The 20,435-nt window shown below is 38.7% G+C and overlaps 2 protein-coding genes across 2 annotated transcripts; one reads left to right on the top strand and one right to left on the bottom strand.

Moving 5' to 3' along the window:
• The first annotated feature begins 1,584 nt into the window (after positions 1-1,584).
• On the top strand, positions 1,585-14,623 carry LOC131304104 (uncharacterized). Its single transcript, XM_058331208.1, has 13 exons — positions 1,585-1,988; positions 4,726-5,875; positions 7,716-7,931; positions 8,027-8,253; positions 9,116-9,190; positions 10,428-10,499; positions 10,582-10,680; positions 10,790-10,858; positions 10,933-11,047; positions 11,584-11,652; positions 11,915-12,230; positions 12,645-12,768; positions 13,290-14,623. The coding sequence occupies exons 1-13, from the start codon at positions 1,854-1,856 to the stop codon at positions 14,232-14,234; spliced, it is 3,612 nt and encodes a 1,203-aa protein (XP_058187191.1). The 5' UTR covers positions 1,585-1,853; the 3' UTR covers positions 14,235-14,623.
• Positions 14,624-16,329: 1,706 nt separating this feature from the next.
• On the bottom strand, positions 16,330-18,378 carry LOC131304107 (amino acid transporter AVT3B-like). Its single transcript, XM_058331213.1, has one exon. It carries the CDS (start codon positions 17,918-17,920, stop codon positions 16,610-16,612), a length of 1,311 nt encoding a protein of 436 aa, XP_058187196.1. The 5' UTR covers positions 17,921-18,378; the 3' UTR covers positions 16,330-16,609.
• Positions 18,379-20,435: the final 2,057 nt, after the last annotated feature.

Here is a 20,435-nt window from a genome sequence, read left to right as displayed (position 1 = left end):
ATTTTTAAAATATCATTTTACAAACTGAACCAACAATACGACGGATGAAGTAAATTGGTGGTGGGAGTTGTTCCATTCCATTCCAATCCACTTTTTGTTTTTTTATCTAAAGAAAATATCTTCCAGATCAAAAAAATCTTATTCTATTTTATCCTATCCTAGGAGAGAAAAGACAAGGGTGAGGTTGTTCCATACCAATCAACTACTAGTATTTTTCTATCAAGATTTTAGGCTTTCAAAAATAATTCTTCTTGTTTGGTCAAAAATTTTGCCAGCATATTTGGATATTCTAGGAATTTATAGAAGCCGAAAATGGTTTAAAATCTGTTTGTACTGGATTTGAGGTGCTTTTAGATCAAATCTGGTTCTACGTGTCTCATATTTTAGTGTCTTGAAACTTATTTTCGAATAATTTCGATTGTTTTCATCGTCAATTACTTTATGCTAACCATCAAAGTAACTTCCTTGCTCTAACATTATTAAATGTAATTATTATATTACGTTTGACTCTTATTGTTGCGGCTTTGCGGATCCACACAGCTTAAATAATATATGCCAACTAAATACGATTGTCCAACTATTGTTGTGTTAATATACAGTAATATAAGAAAGATAATTAGTAATACCCACATTTCAACTCAAGTGGAACAAGGGCATCATAGTCTTTTTAATATTAAATTTTAAATTACTCAACGAATGTTCCACACGGCCCACCTCATTTGATGATGCAAAGGGCATAGTTGTCTTCTCCCAATTCATAGAGCCAAACTAGTCAACATGGATAAAATTCAATAAAGCTTACTAAAAAGACAAAAAATGGAGTGCATTTCTCATAAAAGGAAGTGTGAAAATCACTATATTAAGAAAATTCGCTAAAGACAATAATAATCCGAAACACAATTTTTTTTTGTTGTTGTCCTTTTTCAAAAAAAGAAAGAAAAGGATTTCGTTCATAATTTTGTTACTTCTTAGATTTCTCTCATTGAAACAAATAGCGGAGTAATTCACAAAAATTAATAGAAATCTAACGAAGACAACAAAAATTAAAATGAAGATAAAAAGATAATGAGAATTGATTTATACTCTCATTTTTTTTTATATCCACACTCATTTTTTTTGTCTTTTAGCAAAAAAAATACATACATTTTCAACATTAAAATTCAAAAAAAGGATTGTGATTATAAAAAAGAGCATAGAAATCAATTCCCATAGATAATCCACCAAAATTATAAAGCCAAACTTCTCTTTACACTTAGCATCGATAGAAACGTAAAAGTTTTGTATAACTACTACTGCCATATTGTAATTTAGCTTATGTATTTTGGATTTCATTATGATCACCCTCTTTTTTTTTTCAACATCGTATGCATTAATTCATAACTTGAATTTCAAAAGCCCACGACAGGGGTTAACAGGGTAATTCATACTAGCTTGAAACTCGAACGTCCACGACAGGGTCGAATTCATAGCTTGAATCTCAAACGCTCACGACGGGGTCGAAGGTCATTGTCAGCCCGTGTGTTGTCACAGTACAGCCATCAAAGAAAGCAAAAATAAAATGGGAGGACCGATCGCATTATGGTGTGCGCCAAATTATTTCAGTATTATTGATTTTCTGCATCAAAGTCCCCGTTGAAAATTCCTACCGTCATCTCTCTCTCTCTCATACGACCGACCAAACGCCCGATCCCACGCTCTCGCTCTCATCTCCAATCTCTCTGCTCCACACCGGTCTGGCACTAGGGTTTCCACTCTCCATTCCCTCGTTTTCTCCCCCGCCTCGATTCCCCCAAACCACTCCAATCCCTCGATTCTCTTGCGCAGACAAGGATACGCAATTGGGAGAAAAAAAAATGGCGGGGCAGAATGTAGATCTATTCGACGCCTACTTCAGGCGAGCGGATTTGGATCGCGACGGCCGGATCAGTGGGAACGAGGCCGTTTCGTTCTTCCTCGGCTCCAATTTGTCCAAACCGGTACTTGCTCAGGTACTTCGTTCAACTCAGAATTTTTTTTCTCCGGTTTTCGATCCGATTAGGTATACTAATGCTACTAATGTGGATGCCTTGATCAGACGCGGAGTATACTGAATTGTGGCTTTTTCTATTCCGATTCGTCGGTATTCACTCGGTGTTTTGGTGATGGGCCAGTTCGTATGGGGCATTTGGTCTGGCTTTAACCGGGTCCCATTAGTACTCAGGATTAATACCCCGAATTAGTTGAGGTGTGTGTAAGCTGGTCCAGACACATGAGTTCACGTTTTAGGTCTACTAATGTGGATACTTTAATCACATTTTCTATTCCAATTCATTGGTATTCACTAGTATTTGGAGATGTTCTTACGGGCATTTGCTCTGGCTTTAATTGGGCCCCGTCAGGAGTGGTGGGATTAGTACTCAGGATTAGTCGAGGTGCGCGTAAGCTGGCCAGACACCTAAGTTATCTAAACTAGGTATTTGGTCATGAATTCACTATCATCTGTGCCGTAGGGTTACGATCGAGAAGCAAAGTTACTACACCGTGGAATTTTATGTGGAAGTTAGTATTGGTGGAGTGTACCCTATGTTACATCGACTCTTTTGATTGTATGGATTGTTGGACATTTTTGTAGGGAGCAAACTAGTAGTTTGAGTTAAAGGCTGAACAAGGCCATAAACCGTCATGTTATGATGAATGTGTATGTGGTTACCATTTAACAACATTTGTCCTGGTTTTAGCATTGTGATTTAAATTTACACGAGTGTTAGATCGATTAAGGTTTTGATGGCAAGTTGTGGTTTAATCGTATACTGTAGACTTACCTGTCAGAGAACCACATTCAAGATTTAAAGTTACTACACGCTGAGAATTTGTGTGAATGGAGTATGTTTATTCTTGGTGGAGTGCACCCTATGTTACATTAATTCTTCTGATTGTATAAATTAGTTGGACATTTACATAGGGAGCATAACTAGTAGTTCTTGTTTATAGCAGAACAAGGCTCAAAACAGTTTGCGATTTTACTCAGAATTTTCATCTCTTGGTTCATATATAGATAGAGATACAGGTGTATAATTGGGAATGGTGGGGCGGAAAGTAGATCTATTCGAAATTAATCAGATTTTTCTTCTACTCAATGTTTTCTGGTTTCGATCTAATTGGGTCTACTAATGTGGATACCATGATTTAGAGTGTGTACTGAATTGTGCTTTTTGTATTCTTATCCATCCATTTTCGCTAGTTATGTGGTGAATTAACTATCCTTTGTGTGAAATGGAGTATGTTTATTCTTGGTGAAGTGTTCCCTATGTTGCATTGACTGTTCTGATTGTATAAAACATTTACATAGGGAGCATATCTAGTAGTTCGAGTTTATGACAGAACAGGGCCATAAACTCTCTTGTTATGATGCAATTATACATGGCACCATGTAAGAAACACTATTCCTGGTTTTACCGAGGGATTTAATTTTACACCGTAGAGGGTAGCACTAAGGGGGTAGTCCAAAATTGAAGCGGATTTAGGTTTGTTTGATATTTCGGAACACGATATCCTCAACAAGGCTCAATGGAGATAAGGTATGCATGTACTCCACCCCAATTGATTGGGGCTTAAGGCTTGGTTCGGTTTTGTTTGGTTCGTGTATTAGATCCACTTTGTTTTTTTATTGCAAGTTGTGATTGAATTGTAGGAAAATTCACTATGTGACAAGAGAGTACCTACAAAATTGAAGGGAAAATTCTATGGAACTACCATAAGATCAGCGATGCTTTATGGGACAGAATGTTGGCCTATTAAGAAACAACATGTGAGCAAAATGAGTGAAGCAGAAATGAGAATGTTGAGGTGGATGTGTGGTAAGACTAGACGAGACAAGATTAGAAATGAAACAGTTCGTGAGATGGTAGGTGTAGCACCTATAGAGAAGAAGTTGAGGGAAAATAGGCTAATGTGGTTTGGGCATATCTACTGTAGACCAAAAGATGCAGTAGTTAAAAGAGCGGATAGGATAACTCTAGGTAGCAATGTTATGGGGAGGGGTAGACCATTGACATTAGATGCTGTAGTGCGCAAAGATATGAGTATAATGGGTCTGTGTGAACAAGTGGTACTTGACAGAGTCCAATGGAGGAAACAGATTCATGTAGCCGACCCCAAGTGATTGGGACGTAAGGCTCGGTTTGGTTTGGTAAGTTGTGATTGAATTTTAAACCTGAGACTTGAATTTGAAAATTAGCATAAGGAAAACCTAAAACGTTGGACCTAGAGAGGAAGAATAGGAGTTCTAACATGGTTCTTCACTTTCTAGTTTCTTTATCTTGGGAAAAAGATGTATTGCTGAGCGTGTTGTGGTTTGAGTAATTTATTAGATAGATAGATGTGAATGTGTCACTGCAGTTTTGATGCTGGTAAATAAATAGCATAAGAGATGTCTGTAAGATCCTTCTGTTGCTGCTTTCCTTTTGTCTTCCTACATGAACAGGATTATTTTAAGCAAATGGGGTCTCTGATCATTCTGCAATGAAAGAAATAATTTGCCCCCCTTTTGTCAAAATACGCATGATTCTTGCATTGATGGATCATGCATTTGGATAAGACCTGTTAACATGTCCATTTATGTAAGATACTTATTAGAAGGAAGTTGTGATTACTTAGGATACTTCTGTAACTCTTTGGAAAGCTTTCCTTATGTGTTTTTGTGCAATTCCCTTCTCACTGGCAATCATCTGTTCACTCTTGATGCAGATATGGATGCATGCTGATCAACATAAAACTGGTTTCCTTGGCAGAGCCGAGTTCTATAATGCTCTTAAACTTGTCACGGTGGCTCAAAGTAAGCGAGAACTCACCCCAGACATGGTTAAGGCAGCACTATATGGCCCTGCTTCATCTAAAATTCCTGCTCCCCAGATAAATCTTTCAGCTGTCCCTGCACCTCCATCGAATCCTGCAGCAGGCGCAGCAGTCCCACAGTTGAGTGGTGTTGCTCAATCACCATCTCAAAATATGGGTGTTAGAGGGCCCCCGGTACCTTCAAATGCAAGCATGGGTCCACAGTTTTTTCCACCTCAGCAAAATCAAATGGGAAGACCACCTCGACCTACAACTCCGAATACTGCCTTTCGCTCGCAGCAGGTTGTTGGAAGTCAAGGAATGCCTGGGATGGGTACTACTGCAGCTTCTCAAGCTTTAGGTACAAACGTCTCCACCGATTGGCTAGGTGGAATGACAGCTGGCTCCCCAGCAGGAGTGACTACTCAAGTTGCTAACAGAGGGATTATGCCATTAACCACCTCTGCACAACCTACACCAAATGCAAACTCTGGGCTGGTGCAACCTGCTGCACCGAAACCTAATGATCCAATTTTGCCATCCTCTCACGTGGGTGCTAAGGATTCCAAACCGCTGGCTGATGCAGGGAATGGGTTTGCTTCTGACTCTGTATTTGGAGATGTCTTTTCAGTAACCTCGTCCCAACCAAAGCAAGATGCACCTTTACCTGCATCTTCTTCTGGGGGCTTACCTGTTACACCAGCCATTGTTCCAGCCTCCACTGGGCTTCAATCTGCAGTTAAGCCAAGTCCACATGGATCTTTACAGAATGCATTTTCTCAGCAACCTGTGGGCAGTCAGAATCAGAAAGTTCAGTCAACTGTCAATGGAAACCAACAAGTTTCAGTACAGAGTTCAACAGCTTTTAATTCCTCTAATGCTGGTTTGCCTGCTGCGGCTGGAATTCCTGCTTCTGGCCAATCCCAGGTTCCATGGCCAAGGATGACTCAGTCTGATGTTCAGAAGTACACTAAAGTATTTGTGGAAGTAGATACTGATAGAGATGGAAAAATAACTGGTGAACAGGCGCGCAACCTTTTCTTAAGTTGGAGGCTTCCACGAGGTAGGATTTGCTTCATTCTAATCCTATATTGGAAGTTGATCACTTTGATTTTTTAAGACTCTGTTAATGTATGGGTGTATAAATATATTGTCCGGAAAATCAGCGAAGCACTATAGGTTTGTGCTGGACGCTACTTCAAGGAATCTAGCTTGTTAGAGTGGATGGACTTTGCTTGGGACCAATCCTGATGTTGGGCCCGAGTTGTAATCTTCTATTACCGACAGCCAAACTAGGATTCTTGCAACAAATGACTAGTACTTCTGTAGTTCTATATAGATTTTGAATGTGAACCGCATTACACCATAGCCTTTGACGTTTTTCTCTCTGCTTCAGATATATGATTCTTTTAGATTTCTACATTGCCAACTACATGAAAACACGTGTTAAGAAGATACGTAGCTAAGCAAGATGGTTTTACAAGAGGGATACAACTAGCTATTGATGTAATCTCAGGAAGTCAAAGTGTGTTTAATTAAAGAAATCTCAGGTACTTAGTTTATATTGTATAATCTTGTGCATTGTCAACTGACTGACGTGCTTTGTGTATGAGTGGCTGAACATAATTGGAGATGCTGAAAGAATGAGAGTACGAGAGAAATCCAAAAAAACACAAATAATTTGGGTCAAGGCCTGTTCAGCTTAGTTTAACACTAGGGTTGTGACATGTGTGAGTTTCACACAAACTGAGCTCTTTGAGCTTTATGCCTTAAAATCTCATGACAATTTTCTTCTCTCATGGACTACTGAGGGGTGGGAATGGGATATAAAGACTCTTGGCCCTTGGGTTCTAAAAGTTGAAATTGTGAGTATAAATAACCTATATTTTGCAGGTCCTCTCCTTATACTGTAAATTACAGATAGACCAGAAAGTGGTTTGCTAATACTTTCCAGTAGGTACTTTTCTGGGTGTAAACCTTCTAAAGTTTTGAATTTACAAGGACTGGATGATATTCTGAACATATGACAATTGTTACAAGTGATTTACACTCTTAGTTGCCAACTTGTGAGAGCCGGTGTTCCATGAATATTACGGTGATAAGCTATGTTGGCTTCTGGGTTTATAACAGCTACCTGAGTTGTATTTGCCAGTTCCATGAATATTACGGTGATAAGCTATGTTGGCTTCTGGGTTTATAACAGCTACCTGAGTTGTATTTGCCAACTATTAGTCCATATTTCAGGATGTGGGTCCTAATATGTATTGTTTACTGCTTAAAAATAATAAAGGTCCAGGTCAAAATGCTATATCTAAGGAAACCATTTTGGAGGTTTTATTCGGGATGTATGGTGGGTCAAGTAGGTAATTGTCTTTTGGTACTCAGAACTCAGTGTGCATGAAGCTCTGTTTGGAGTCCTTGATAGAAGTGCACATCTTGAATGGAAGTCTGTTTTTTGACATACAGTTAGATTTCACATGTAGGACAATTGGCATTAGAGGTGAAAATAGGAGTTTGCATTAGAGGTGAAAATAGGAGTTTGGATGGTGTTGAAGGCTGAAAATGGAGGGCTTATTCATTACTTGTGTTTTGGTTGTTTGGTTCCCATCCTTGGGGCAAGTGGAAGACTATGGAACCATAATAACTTCTCATAATCCTCTCTTGGGACCAGTAAAGTGCCTCTAGGCGAACAACTCCTATTTCCTTTATTCTTTTTTGGTATGGACTAATATTGTTACGAAATATAGAACATACGGATTGTGTTACCTTAAACTCATTAGTAGGGGAGCATGTGGACATTGACAATATTTTAGATATTCTGTTGTTTACTATTGTCCTGAGAGGCAGTTGCTATATTCCCTGGTAGTATTGTCTTGATTCTGCTGTTATTCTTTGGTTTTCAGAGATCTTAAAGCAGGTTTGGGATCTATCTGATCAAGATAGTGACAGCATGCTTTCTGTCAGAGAATTCTGTATAGCACTTTATCTGATGGAACGGTATAGGGATGGCCGCCCTCTCCCCAAAACACTTCCAAATGGTATGTTTGATGAGGCATTGTTCTCTGCCTCTGGTCAACCTGCTGCTGCTTATGGCAATGCAACTTGGAGACCTACTCCAGGTATGACTATTTAGTATTTTGAGGTCTGTTTTGACTACCCATCATCATCAAGTAATTTAGCCATCTCTTTGATCATGTTTTTGCGTATATTGTAGGTTTGCAACAGGCACAAGTGAGGCCTGGTGCACCGCCTGTGACTCATGTTGCTAGAGGAAGACCACCAAAACCAGTTCCTGTTCCTCTGCCAGATGACGCTATGCAGCCTGCTCAGCAGAAGTCCAAAGTTCCAGTTCTGGAGAAGCATCTTGTGACCCAACTTAGTGAAGAGGAGCAGAATTTGCTGAACTCCAAGTTCCAAGAGGCATCTGAGGCAAATAAAAAGGTACATCCCGTTTCTCCAAATTTACTGTCTATTTCTCTTTATCATGGGATTTGGGAATTTAAGTTGTTTCGGATCTTATTAGGGGACATGAAGTGGTTTAAGTCACATTTTCCAATAAAGAGACTTAAGTTGTAGTCTCCTAAACTAAATCTCTAAATGTTTGGTTTGGAAATTGGGGATGGAAGGGAAATGGATGGAAAATTTTAAAAAAATTCTCTTCCTTTGTTTGGTTGTTAAGGAAAGAGGAGAAAATTTCAAACACAAACTCAATTTTTCCTCTAATTTCTCTTTAACTTTCCCTCTCGTTTTCTTCTTAATTATTTTTCATCCTTTTCCACTTTCATCCCCAAGTTCCAAACAAAGCCAAAAGGAAATCAAATGCCATTATACATGGAATCAAGCAGCGACTATTGTGGTCGATTCAAGTCCTAGAATTTTCCTTAGCCCTCAAAATATTGAAACAGAGAGGATGTTTGGTGAAGAGAGAAGGTATTTGAGGAGTCTTAGGGAGAGAAGGGGGCAGATGGGAGCTCCTAGACTTTGGGGATAAACATGACCTTGATGTGTACTATGATAACTTGGAAGCAACCCGCATTGGTTTTGCAACTTAGTTTGCAACATCTGACCCTACCCCAATTATTTCTCCCCTGATCCCCAAACCCTTGTCATTAGGGATGGGTACCTGACAATCGGCGCAGATTTCCAATCGCTAGGGTCACTTCATTGCTTGTTGTATTGTTGACATGGTGAAACTGCATCAATTTAACTTTTCGGCATCACTTAATTGGTGGGTGCAAAATAAAACTTCAATTTTTTTCGGTAATATCCAACTTTTTTTTTTTTTTTCCTTTTTGAATTACAGGTAGAAGAATTGGAGAAGGAAATTTTAGATGCTAGGGAGAAGAACCAGTTCTACCGCTCCAAGATGCAGGAACTTGTAAGTTTTTTCTCCAATGTTTCCTTCTACACCTTTTAGCCTTGTTGATGGATAAATGAAATGTTTGATGTATCTGTAGGTAAATTTTGGTTTTCGTATTATGAATTAAATGCTTACATTCTAAGGCAGAATTAATCTGAGCACATAATTGGATAAGGGCGAGAAAAGGGTATGCTTTTCTCTGTGTGGGGCGGGAACTGGATATCCTGATTGAGATAATGATGGGGCAGCAGATACATGTGATATTGATCCAAAAATAATGTAGGAAATTGCATTGTTTATGGTCAGAGTTGATGAAAATACATCTTAGATTAGACTGGACGGAATTTGTACCTTTTTAAGGTTGTCTTCACAGATCTATAACATGGAAAAACGAAAGTGTGAGAAAGCAAGTATTCTAATTCTCTATTTCACAGGTTTGTGTTTTTGATCGGCATGTCCCATTCTAAGTGAGCTTTCATTTCTTGGTACAACATTACTACTTTTTTTCTTAGTAACAGCGTTGATTGACTTAAGGAAACACTGCATGGTATTGGAATTTGTAAAGGTGTGCAACATGTGTACTCCAACTGCTCGTTACTTCATTGTATCCAAAATGAAATATAGACCTCTTCTTTTGGATGGTTTGGGGTGTCAGTAGAAGTAAACCTATATTTTTTGGATACCTCAACCTGCTAATAAAGAAAATTAACTGTGTTCTCATTCTGGCTAAAATTAATGGTAAGCGATGATACTGATTCTCATTCTCTACACTATCACAGTAAGTTTTCCATTGCATAAATATCTTGTCATTTTATCCATTATTGCTGTCGATGCTGGACAAATGTAGAGATGTGGCTCTAGACTTCCAACATTATACTGAAGGACATCAGAATAATCAATTCCAGATGTTATATACAGCTATACCGTAGTGCAATCTAGTCAAGGCTTCCTTTGTTTGTCACAACACAGTGTTAATAAACCGTTGATGGTGTTTCCATTACTAGATAATTAGTTTCCTGCTGTGAGTGACTTGTTCTGAATATCTGCCTTGAGTTTCTCAATCTAAATACTCAGTGAATTCAAGATATGTAAGATAAATAAAGAAGCACAATGGTAAAACACTAAGCTTGTGATTCCCAACCAGTTTTTGTTTGTTTTTGCTTTACACCTGGCTTCTTTTTGAGTGACTAATATTGCAAGTCAAAATGCTTATTTGTACCAAAGTGCTGCTAAATGTTGTACCATTTGGTTTCAGATTTTATACAAAAGCAGATGCGACAATCGACTAAATGAGATTATTGAAAGGACTTCTGCGGACAAACGCGAGGTACTTCTTTTTGTTTTCAGAACTCCGATGTCCTCAACAGAAAGTTTTATTTCATGGATTAATGGACCAAGTTATTTTTCAGGCTGAGTCGCTTGCAAAGAAGTACGAAGAAAAATACAAGCAGATTGGAGATGTCGCCTCTAAATTACCTCTTGAAGAGGCTACATTTCGTGATATTCAGGTATATCTATCACCTTTTTTCATAGAATGATGGTCAGTAACTATTTTGCTGTGTGCAATCTCAACTTCGCTGTCAGACAAGTAATATATTGGCACTGACTATTTTGTAGGAGAAAAAAATGGAGCTGTATCGGGCTATTGTCAAAATGGGGCAAGATGGAAAACCTGATAATATTCAGGTATATTCAAGAGCCAAATGCTTTGTTGAGGCCATTTCGGACTTTGTCTGATTGCAGCACTCTGGCCTCTGCAGGTTAATGCCGATCGAATCCAATCGGAACTTGAAGAGCTAGTAAAATCCTTGAATGAACGTTGCAAAAGTTATGGTTTACGTGCAAAGCCAACCACACTGGTCGAACTTCCTTTCGGTACTTTTTCTACAATGCTTACCTTTTAGTGTTGTTAATAACTATGTCCGATCTAGATTCTACTGTCTATCTACTAGTACACTATTTACAAACATGACGAGCAAAGGGTGAAATAGATTGTTCTCCTCATCTATGGTGCTCCATGCTTGCATTGGCAAATTTCTTGCGTCTACTGTAACCAAAAGAGGTTAAATTCAGAACTTACAGTTCCGAATAACTTTGTGAGTTTGTTCTATTATTAGGTGATAGCAGTCACTCCAGTAATTGGCATATGAGATCAACATTTAATCTGTAATTCTCATTTTTTGCCTTTCACATCCTTTGCTATGTAGTTGGAATGTTTGTATTGGGTTTTGAATCTTTGTAAGTGTTATGTTTGTTTGAAGCACATGACATACTATCACAGAGTTTATAATAGTAAGACATGTAATTCCTTTGACAAGGCTGCTTCCATGTTGGTAAATAAATGTACTCTGGAGCATATGATTTTGTTGTGTTGTGATTTCCAATTAATTAATTTTTTTGGTTTGTTTAAGGCTGGCAACCTGGACTCCAAGAAGAGGCAGCAGATTGGGACGAAAATTGGGATAAGTTTGAAGATGAAGGTATGTCAAACGGTTTACTTTGGGGATCAAGTGACAATCACCTTTGAGTTATTCTTTGTTTTTGTGTTTTTTTTTTTGGTGAAAACTTTTTGATGATCATGAGCTTTCACCTAGTGGTGCCCTTCTTGATGTGTAAACCAAATTCTCCCATTTCTGATCTGCGTACTCTTTTTCCTGAAAACTTTCTGCCATATGGATTCTGAAGCCATGGTGTGTAAGCTATAACTATATTGTACTTCCAATAAACTCTTGTCACTTCCAGGGTTCACATTTGTCAAAGAGCTTAGCCTTGATGTGCAAAATATCATAGCCCCTCCCAAACAGCAATCCTTGCCTGTTGGAAAATCATCTTCAGCAAAAGAGGGTGTGGATGTTCAATCAAGAAATTCTGATAGCAGGTCAGAGACCTTACCGAATGGAGGGGAAAGGGTCCCTGGTGATGATCACAATGAAGAGGGAGTAGCTAGGAGTCCACCTGAAAGTCCAGCCCATTCTGTCGATAGCCCATCTCAGAAGTCCCCTAATTCAAGAAAGAACTTCAATGCAGATGGTTCACCCCATGCTACAGAGTACCAGAGGTACGGTTTTTATTTGTATCTTTCTTGCTCTTAAACCTTGTTGATGGGCTTTCATGTTTTTAATGATATCCAATCCTTAAATTACCGTGGCATCCTATCTTGTCCTCCGCCAACCTCCATTTCAGATGCTCTAGCACAGAAGCAAAACGTTTCCATGCCATCTACGTGAAGATGGTGTGTTGGTGCATTTACTAAAAAGTTGAATAAATACTAAAATGGAGACAAGAACCATTAACCAAGAAGACACTAGATTTATGTCGTTCAGCTCTATTAGACTACGTCCATGGGAGAGGTTGATCTTTCCATATATCTCAAAGTAATAGTGGTGTACGAATATCTCAAACAACTTGATATTTCACAAAACCCTTTTTTTCCCCCGTTTATCTGAAGTTCTCCATGATTTTACAAGTACAGTGAACGTGGAGTTGCTGAATCTGTGCTCTCTGGGGACAAAGGTTTTGATGAAAGAAGCTTGGGTGCATTTGATACTCATTATGATACTGACTCGGCCTGGGACTTCGGTTCTGGTCCCACGAAGGTATATGAACACTTCTTGATGTGTGAGGTACTTTGCTCTGTGCATTGCATAGATTTATTCAGTGCAGGTTTGCATGCTTTAATCGGATGTTACTATTGTTTGTCACCTCATTCTATATAATTATTTCACTCCGATCACTTCCCTCCTTTTCTCTATGGTGCTGGAATGTTGTCCTTTCCCCAGCGTTTATGGTTTAGTGTTCTTTTGAACTTATCTCGCGAGGTATGCACAGACAAGTTGCGCAATTGGGAGCAATGTATTTCCACCCCCTTCCCCACTAAAAGGTTGTAAAATAAAAAAATGATTGGACAATTTCAAAATAAAATAGTACATTGATTACTAGCAGAGGGTGTTGGCAAATAACCACCTATCTTGTGGTTTTTATCCACTTCTTCACGGGAAAACATACTCCCTTTTATTTGCTTAAAAGTTCTTTAAACTTCATTATTCAATATTTTCGTTATGAATGTGACATTTTTTAGTTGCATTGCTTATTCGTTCTAACTGAATTGTTTTATCAGGCAATGGATTATAGTGGAAGTGCCTTCTTTGATGCTGGTGACTTGGGTTTACCTCCTATAAGGACAGATTCCTCCCACCAAAGGAAGAGCCCATTTGCCTTTGGAGATTCTGTTACGAGCACCCCTCTATTCAATTCTGGGAACTCTCCGCAGGCAGACAACATTTATCAAAAGAACACATTTGTATTCGATTCTGTTCCTAGCACCCCGCTGACAGACAACCTGTTCCAAAGGAAAAGCACGATTGCATTTGACTCCTTTCCGAGCACCCCACAGGCTGATAACTTGTTCCAAAAGAAAAGCACGTTTGCGTTTGATTCTGTTCCAAGCACCCCACAGGCTGATAACCTGTTCCAAAAGAAAAGCACATTCGCGTTTGATTCTGTTCCGAGCACCCCACTGTCAGACAACCTGTTTCAACAGAAGAGCACATTTGCATTTGATTCTGTTCCAAGCACCCCAGCTTATAATTATAGCAACGAAGAGCATGCATTTGACAGCTTCTCAAGATTTGATTCCTTCAATGAAAGCACCGGGGGTTTTCCACCACAGGGTTCCTTCAGTAGGTTTGATTCCATGAGCAGCACTAGGGACTCTGACTATAATCAAGGGTTTCCAACTCAGGGTTCCCTCACTAGGTTTGATTCCATGAGCAGCACCAGGGACTCTGACTATAATCAAGGGTTCTTCCCACCAAAAGACTCATTTGCAAGATTTGATTCGTTCAGAAGCACTGCAGACTCTGAGATTAATAGTCAGGGGTTCTTCCCAACTAAAGACTATGCTAGGTTTGATTCTATCCGTAGCACCGCAGACTACTCTGATGATACCCGCGGTTTCCACTCTTTTGATGATGCTGATCCGTTTGGGTCAAGTGGACCGTTTAAGACGTCAGTAGAGACTCAAACTCCCAGGAGAGATTCAGATCAATGGAGGGCTTTTTAGTCTGGTGATAGTACATCTTTCTGATTCGTATTCGCTTTCTGGGTTCCCATTTTGAAGCCGGCATGCGAGGTTTGTGGGTTTGGGTATCGTAATCGGTTCTTTATTCAGATACGAAGTGACAGTGAGTTGAAGCTCGTGATTTATGGTTTTAGCACATCTATTTTTTGGCGCTCTGATTTTGGTTTCCCCTTGTTCTTCATCTTTCTTTTATATATAGTAATGAAGAGTTCTTTTTTTTCTTTTCTTTTCTTTTCTTTTCCTGTTGGTTTAGGTTCAATTTGTACTGTATTACCTAGACGTGTACCATATACCCATGTATATTTTTACAAGTTGTTTTGGATACCTATTCATTAATCAAGACTTGAAGCTTGTGGCTTGGTTTTCATCCACCTCTCTATTTGTTCCTCTCTCTAATTTGGATGTCCTTATTTCATTGTAACGAACTTTTTTGTATGGACAAGTATCTGTTGTATTTGTTTTGGTTCCTCATTGTTGCATTCCTCACTTAATTGAAGCTTATAGAGAATAGCTGATGATTCATTTTTGAAGGGCTTGATTCTTTTTATCGACAAAAGTAATTTCATTCATCACAAGGATACAAAATGAAATCAATACGTAGGTTTGAAGGGCTTGATTAGTTATACATTTTTTTTTGTAGAGAATCAATTCCATTCTACATCTTTTTTGGTATTAACTCCATCCTATTTCTGTTAGGCGTTAGCTATTAATCCGCATTTTAGGCTGTTCAAAAAAAAAATCAGCATTTTAATCTAACCTAAAATTAAACATAAAGTATTTATTGATATTCAATTGAGTTGATTTTTTTTGTATGAACGATTAAAAAGTCAGGACTTACATGAATGAATAAAAAGAGATGTGAGTGAAGATTTGAATCACCAACCACTTGCAAAAATGTGAGAGGGAGGGGGACTCTGAGTTGAGGGAGTCTATGAACACAACTTTAAAACACAATTGTGTTTATAATCGTTTGATGCATAGGACCGATGTGCATTGAACTGTTCCGAACATAATATTTTAAAGCTGTGTTTAGCATTGCTCCCCCCCTAATGAGATTAAACTCTTTGATTCGTGGATCTATTACAAGATGAAATAAAGAAAGAGTAACCAAATTTATGAGAAAGTGTGTTTTGCATGTGTGAATTGTGATGCTTCCACGAAGCGACGAAATAAACGAGTTGTCAAAAAAGGAACTCTGAATAATGGGGAAAGTGACAAATAGCAAAACTCAATTATGTCACCTGGACAAAATTTCGGTACATGCATGCATATAGAAAGGGAGGCCGGATCCTCTTTGCCGAAAATTCCTTTGCCTTTGTACGGAGGGATTTTCTGACCATTAAATTTAAAATATAAAAAAAAAATCGCACAATTTAACTGCCCAAAAATCCCTCAATTTTTGGAACAGATGAGATCGAACCCTATGAAAAGGTGCTTGTATGTACTAGTATCTATCAATGTAATTTGCTGGGAAAGTGCTGGCTGAAAAAACAAGGAGATTGCGTCTCCGATTTTGACCGTCCAAATGCTTTGTCCAGTCAAAATCCCACCTTGCAATTGGCTGTGCACGCAAGGTCTTTCCTTTTGTCATAATCGGAACAATTTTTTTCCTTTTTCATGAAAGGAACCACCAGCCTACACGCCTACACGCATTTCGATTACTCTCGAGTCTAAGCCGGCCCGAAGGATTTTTTTTCCAGCCTACACACATTTCGACTACTCTCGAGTCTAAGCCGGCCCAAAGGATTTTTTTGTGCGGTTGGAGTAGTACCTACCCATGAATTCCGATGAATAAAAGTAATCACTTGTAACAACCTGTTCTACGACAATTTGGATTGCAATTGTAAGGAATTGTGGATGGTGCTGTGTTTGGATTGTTGTGTATATAGCATTATTGATTTCGAAACGGAACGGGAAAATTTCCCATTCTGATGGGTAAACACCTACTCTAATTCGCAATTCAAACATGAAACATGGAGCAACCTGTTCTTTGAAAAGAGATCACTTGTACTCAGTAGCAAGGATAAATTCTCAGATGAAACACACTTTCAGTATAAAATCGCTACAAGGCAAAGGAGAAACAAAACCAAATAATCCATTTATGATCTTAGAAGCCACGTAACACAAGTCACAAATACCTTGTTTCACAATTCCTCTTAAACAAAAGTAGCTACCCACACTTCGTTTCATCATATTTGAAGTGCAATTTGGAACAAGAATTCCAATCTTGATCAAGCCTTGGTTCCAAATATCTCCAAGAGGGAGGACCAAGTTCCAGACCCTGCTAAAAACAACCCTACCCACACTTCGTTTCATCATTTTTTTAGTGCAATTTGGAACAAGAATTTCAATCTCGATCAAGCCTTGGTTCCAAATATCTCCAAGAGGGAAGACCAAGTTCCAGACACTGCTAGAAACATCCCTAACACCACTATTGCCCCATCCAAAGCCATCCCACTCCAACCCATCTCTTCCTTGTGCACCATCAAGTGAAAAAGAGAAGGCAAAACAAACCCCAACACAATGCAAACACTACTCCCCACCAGGGACAAGAAATCAGCAAAATTAGGCACCAGTAGTGCCACCAAACTCACCCCCAAAACCACAACCCACCTCATCCACACACAATATCTCGATTCACAAAACCTCCTCTCCATCACCTCATAAACCGGGTTCATCATCAACGGGAAAGTGAAGAAAAGATTCACACACAGACCCAACTGCACCAGATTGCTCAACAACCCCTGCCCTAAATTGGTAGTGATAATATCCTTTGTTTCTTCCCCGAAAGCAAAGTAACCCAATGCCCCAAACCCTCCGTACATCAACGAAATAAAACCCATTGACAAACCCAGAATTTTCCCAAACTCTTTCTTGTCTTTCGTCTCCGATTCCAACGGCAAAGCCATCCCAATCCCTTCAAATGCATACACAGACACCCCCAACCCGTACAAAAACGCCGAAAAACCACCGAATGCCTGCAAAACAGGCCTTTCTCGTTGCAAGAAAATCATTACATCTTTCACCATCACAACGCCCATAGCTCCCAAATCAACAACATCAGCAAATATACTCAAGGGAGCCAAATGGGTCAAAGTGGGTATCGAATTCAAACCCAATTGAAACGGAAAACACCCCCAAATATAAACAGCTTTCAACGACATCCCCAAAAAATTTCCACTGGGGAATTTCGTCGAACAGTTGAAGACATAAGTTAAGGTGTTAGCTATAAATATAAGGTAGCTGACGCAAAACCCAGCTTGGGAAAGCACGATCATCACGTCCACACTAAACCTGCCTATGGGGCCGCACACGATAAAACCCAGGTCCCCGAAGGAGGATATTTTGGTAAATTTCCCGAATTGTTCGAGTTTTTTTCGGGTGTGGACGAGGAGCATCATGCAGTGGTAGGTAAGGAGGGCGACGGCGGAGAGGGTGAGGAGGCCGAGGATCCAACCGGTGCGCTTGAAGGTGTAGGGGAGGCCGAGGACGCCGGCGCCGACGATGGCGATGAAGACGTTGGCGAAGGTCTTGGGGTTGGAGGAGAGAGGGGGTGGGGATTTGGGGAGGAGAGGGGTGGATTCGAGAGGGACGGTGATTTGGTGGGAGGATGTGGAAGCTTCCTTTGAGAATGTCATCTCTTTACACTTATCAAAAAAAACTGTCATCTCTTTACGTAGCAGAAATATAAATATATAATCTAGAGAGAGCGAGGGAGAGGAGAAGGATGTATGGGGGGTTTTGCCCAATTCGCTGCGTCGAGTAGAAAATTTCGAATTGGAAAGATCGGATCGAGGAGTAACTTGAGGGATTGATATAACAACGCGCGAGCGTGTGTGTGTGTGTGTGTGCGTGAGAGAGAGAGAGAGAGAGAGAGAGAGAGAGAGAGAGAGAGAGGTTTTGATGGGTTTTTTGTTGTTCAATTTTGAGGCTTCAGGAGGAGAGAGGATTTCAGTTCTCTCGAGGATCGGATGGAAGAGAGAGAGAGAGAGAGAGAGAGAGAGAGAGAGCGCTTTTGGAATTGTGATGGAAGAAGATATATTCTGTCTGCAAAAGGAGGAGGACAGGGAGGAAGATGAGACGAGGGAATGAGTTTCTCTCTCCTGATGGATGAGACATTTTTCGGTGCCTAGCAGATACCACATGGTGCTCGCTTAGTGCATGATATACTTATTTTGGTTTTTGACTGTTCGGATTTGGAATAAGAAAGAGGAGAGAGAGTGTATCCAACATATTCTTGGACGATCCGAATGTGGGTGCTCGGCACCACATCATCGGGTGATGTGGTACCCACCCAGCACACAAAAATTACTTGGGGTATTTCGCTGTAATAATTTAAAATGATTATTATGATTATTATTATCATTTTCTACTACTCCATTATATTTGCATCAATTTTTTTTTGGTAGAGTAAAACTGTTTCATCTTGACAAGAGGGGTAAAAGAAATGAAACCTAACTAAAACCATAATTTTTAGGAAACACAAAATAATCCAAAAGTCTATTTGTTTTGGATTATATTTTTTTGGCAAATTTTAATAAAATTTCGATCATAAATTTTCATTTTTTAGATCTTCTTTTCGAGACAAATTAATGACTTTTCAAAAAATTAACGCAAAATTAACATGTAAAATATTTCTTGAATAAATATAAAAAATAATCATCTTTCAGGCTTCTGTTTGAAAAAGTTGTTATTTCCAATTTTTTTTGTTTTTGATATTTTTTGAAACAAACACCATAAACATGTTTGTGTTACTGTTTTTGTTTACAAAATACATAATCAATTCCACTAGTTTACGAAAATTCTAGAAACACAAAAATCTCATTTTCATTTATTTTGAGAACACTTTCGGCAGCCAAAAAAATAAAAACTATTATGGTCACCAAATATGTGTTATTATTATTATTTTTTAATAAATAAACAAAAAACTGACAACTCGTATGCTGCTTTTTTTTTTTTTTGGGGGGGGGGGGGGGGGGGGGGACAAAAATGAGAGGTATTGCACTGATAAAACTTAACGGCACTTACACAACGAAATTCATTACAGATAACTTGGACAAAGTCAAATTAATCATCTAATTGATACATAATGAGAAAGAACGAAGCGATTGATGTCTTTCATCCCCAGCTCAGGCATCGCCTGACGCACCTTCTGCTGAGCGAAAAATTCATATATCCTATAGCAGTCTCAAAAAGAATACATTGCTAGCCAAAAAGAAAAAAAAAACAAGAACCCAGATGATAGATAGATTTCGACCAGAAATTAACACACTAATGAATTTCTAACAAACCATCCGTATGTCGCTTAGCGATATCCCTTTTCAAGCTAGATATCTATTGTAACAACAACAAAAAAACCTTGGATATTACAAACGTAACAAATTTACCGACACTTGGGAATTATTCCTTTACGTAACCCACGAATAAATAATATAGTAGGTTTTGTCACTATGTGTTAGTAATTAATAAGTGGACAATTTTTAATCCGATCCTGCTTTGTATTATTGTAAAGTCCATAGGGATTAGCACTTCTTCCCTCCACGACCGTTCAAGCCGACTCGTTTTTTTGGGTTTTGTGGGCTCATTTTAACAATGAACCGGGTTACTTCTAACACCCGTTGAAAATAGTATTAATCATGTTTATCAATTTTCTTCATAAAGGGTTGGAGGAGGGGACGCTGAATGTAACAATCGTAAACCATTATTTTTGAATTTGAAAATGTAAAATAAACTGTTAATTTTTTAAGAAGATTTCTAAAACGGGGCCTTAAACCTCTTGACCACCCTAATCTTGAGAGTAAGCCATAAGCCACTAGACTACCACGTGATCTGGATTATTCACTTGTGCAAAAACGCAAATGTAAATATATTTTGGGTTTATCACAACATTTATTAATGCTGATGCTGATAAATAAGTACTTACTTTATTATACGAATAAAAAAAGAGGGGAGGGGAAATAATGAAATGCATTTTCTAAAAAGAAAAAAAGAATTAAAGTTGCCAACCATTGTATATTGTACGATGATGGTGCTTGAAAGTGATAGTTATGGTGAAAGTGATATTTTGGGGTTGTTGAAAAAAGAAAATTGGATTTTATTTTTTTTATACTTGAGCGAAAGAGAAAAACCTTGAAAATTTAGATAAAGAAAATGAATAAATACGCATAAAGAACCATTTTCCCA

The sequence above is a fragment of the Rhododendron vialii genome, chromosome 10a (genome assembly GCF_030253575.1).
Source record: "Rhododendron vialii isolate Sample 1 chromosome 10a, ASM3025357v1".
NCBI classification, from domain to species: Eukaryota; Viridiplantae; Streptophyta; class Magnoliopsida; order Ericales; family Ericaceae; genus Rhododendron; species Rhododendron vialii.
Note: the sequence above shows the minus strand (reverse complement) of the source record. Positions and strands in the feature narration are given on the sequence as shown.